Source organism: Pteropus vampyrus, unplaced genomic scaffold (genome assembly GCF_000151845.1).
Source record: "Pteropus vampyrus isolate Shadow unplaced genomic scaffold, Pvam_2.0 Scaffold35, whole genome shotgun sequence".
Taxonomy (NCBI): domain Eukaryota; kingdom Metazoa; phylum Chordata; class Mammalia; order Chiroptera; family Pteropodidae; genus Pteropus; species Pteropus vampyrus.
In genome coordinates this window covers 7,033,351-7,035,816 of record NW_011888816.1, presented here as the reverse complement: position 1 = coordinate 7,035,816, position 2,466 = coordinate 7,033,351, and the positions used below count along the sequence as shown (strand labels likewise).

The following is a 2,466-nucleotide window of genomic DNA, read 5'->3' as shown; positions in this document are numbered from 1 at the left end:
TGTTTTTATCTAGTTCTGGAATCAATATTTTACTATTTTGATAAAATGAGCTAGGAAGCTTTTGCTCCCTTTATATTTGCTAGAACAAACCTTTCTTGGAAGTTTGGTAAAATCCATGTGGAAAACCATCTGAGCATTTGGGCAGGGAAGGCTATGTCAACTATCAATTCAACTTCTTTAATATCCCGAGTTCTGTCCTCTGTCCCTTCTGTCCTGTTTCTTCCGATCTCCTCGTTAATAAGCACAGGACAGTCCACCTTGTCTCATTCACGTGTCGTACACAGTCTTTATCTCTAGAAATCCTGACTCATTTTAAGGCAGAACTCAAATCTCTTATTTTTTTATGAGTCAATTCCCAACCCCTCACAACACTGTTATCCCTTCCTCATTGTCCCCTAATAGCTCTGTGTGTACACCTTACATTATTTACATTGCCTTTATCAGGGTTATCTCTATGTAGTATCTCTATTTTTATCTGGCAATGGGTAATCTAATATCATGTATATGATATAATCGTTACCTTGCATGAAGCCCTGTTTTCTCTAAAACAAAATAAATTTTGTAAAACTAGAGAACATAATGGTAATAAGTGTCTATTTTTTTGCCCTTTCCCTTTGAATACAAACGTAAAAAGTTGGCAGCTTTGCATATAGAGACTTTGTACTTCATACGACCATCAATCTTCACCATCCAAACCCCACCCCCACCCCATCTGTCCCATGAGTCCTGATTCATCTAGACAGAGCCCACTGATCCAGTGGGCTGTCTCTCATCTCAGGGTCTCAACCCTATTCCCTAAATGCCTCTTCAGTAAATGTATTTTGAGAAGGAACAGGAATGCTGCCAGACTGGAGATATGGGGAAGCCCACCACCTCTCAGGTAAGGCATCGAGATTTACATGTATGCTGAACTGGTGAGACCTGTAGGAGGGTCCTGATGCCCAGTGCAACCTCCTTTTCTGGGTAGCACTGACCATTCAACTGTGATCAAAGAGAGTATGAAGCATCAGAGAGAAACAGCTCGTAGGTCTATAAACTATGGTTATATTTACCTTTCATCCACTTTTCTAAGAAACTTCTCTTTACCATAACTAAAGTTGGAATTACAGAGATGAAGGACTGTTACTCCTCCACACCCCAATCAAGCTGCTTGCAGTCTGATAAGAGTCAAATGCATTCGCTGAAGTTTACAAATAATAAGAGCTGTGACCGAAGCAATTCTCAGGGGGTTACTTTATGGTGAAGCCCTTCTCAGGTCACAGCCCCAACACTGTCACTGTTTGATTTCACTGTCAGCTCTCAGTCACATGAGGTACCTTACAGGAAGTGGAACATGGTCTATGAAATCCCAATCCCACCACATATTAGCTGTAGGACTTTAGAAAAGTTACTCAATCCTTCTGAGCCTCAGTTTCTTCATCTATAAAATGGGATCAGTGTCACTTGCCTCATGTGGCTGTCGTGAGTTGTTAATGAGATGATGTGTATAGTAGCTGGCACGCAGCAGGGGCCAAGTTCCTGGGAGCTGCTGTTTCCCTTGTGGCTGGCGCCATGGCTCTCTGCTTCTGATTGCAGGTGGTAACACCAGATGGGCATGGGAAGAACCGAGCTAAGTGGGGCCTGCTGAAGAATATCCAGTCTGCCCTCCAGAAGCGCTTTTGAGCCCCCTCACAGAGCAGGCAGCAACCTCAGAGATGCACCACAAAATAGACATATATATACACACATATGTATATGTATTTTTCTCACCACATTCTTCAGTGAGGTTGCAGATGATGTTTGTGGAATCTCTGAGCTGTTTCAGCAGGAGTCTTCTAAGAGCTAATAAAAGGAAATGCCTGATGTCATGGCTTGCTGTTTGCTCATCATTATGAAACCAAAATACAACAGTCAGCAAGTCTCTATGTCTTCATTAACTCAGGCCTAGTCTTAGGCTCAGAATTCTGTGGTGTTTTGTACATGAGACCATGAGGCTGCTGGGTGATAAAAAGAGCACTCTTTGCAATCAGGCCCCTGGAGGTACATTCTGACCCTGTGAAATCTGACACAGATTTCAGTATTTGGACAAGTCACGACTGACAAGGAGCTCATTACCTCACCATGCAGTCTATTTCAATATTAAGCTGCCCACATTGTTGGAATGTTCTTCCTAATATTGAGCTTGAAATTGCCTTCCCATAACTGTAACCCCATGTCTGAGGTCTGCCTCTGGGCCATAAAGACTGAAAGAACTGCCTCTCCTCAGGCTTTCTGGTCCCCAGAGCAAAGGAGGAGCAGCAGAATGCCTGGCCTGAGGCTCCCCTGTGGCTCTTTGAAGCCAGGCATGAGAGAGTGGCAGAGTCAGGTATCAGCTGCAGCCACTCGGAACTTGGCCTGGCCCTTTAGACAATACAAAGCCCCTGGGGCTTCTCACCTGACAAGGATCCCTCTGCCTGGAATGACCATCTCCTGAACTCCACCCCACTT

At 44.0% G+C, this 2,466-nt stretch overlaps 1 protein-coding gene across 1 annotated transcript in view; it reads left to right on the top strand.

Moving 5' to 3' along the window:
- Positions 1 to 1,842, top strand: part of TRIM42 (tripartite motif containing 42) — a 30,612-nt gene extending 28,770 nt beyond the window's left edge. The window contains exon 5 of the mRNA XM_011357452.1: positions 1,576 to 1,842. Coding sequence (XP_011355754.1) covers positions 1,576 to 1,662 — 87 coding nt within the window. The 3' untranslated portion in view covers positions 1,663 to 1,842. The remainder of the gene's footprint in view (positions 1 to 1,575) is intronic.
- Positions 1,843 to 2,466: the final 624 nt, after the last annotated feature.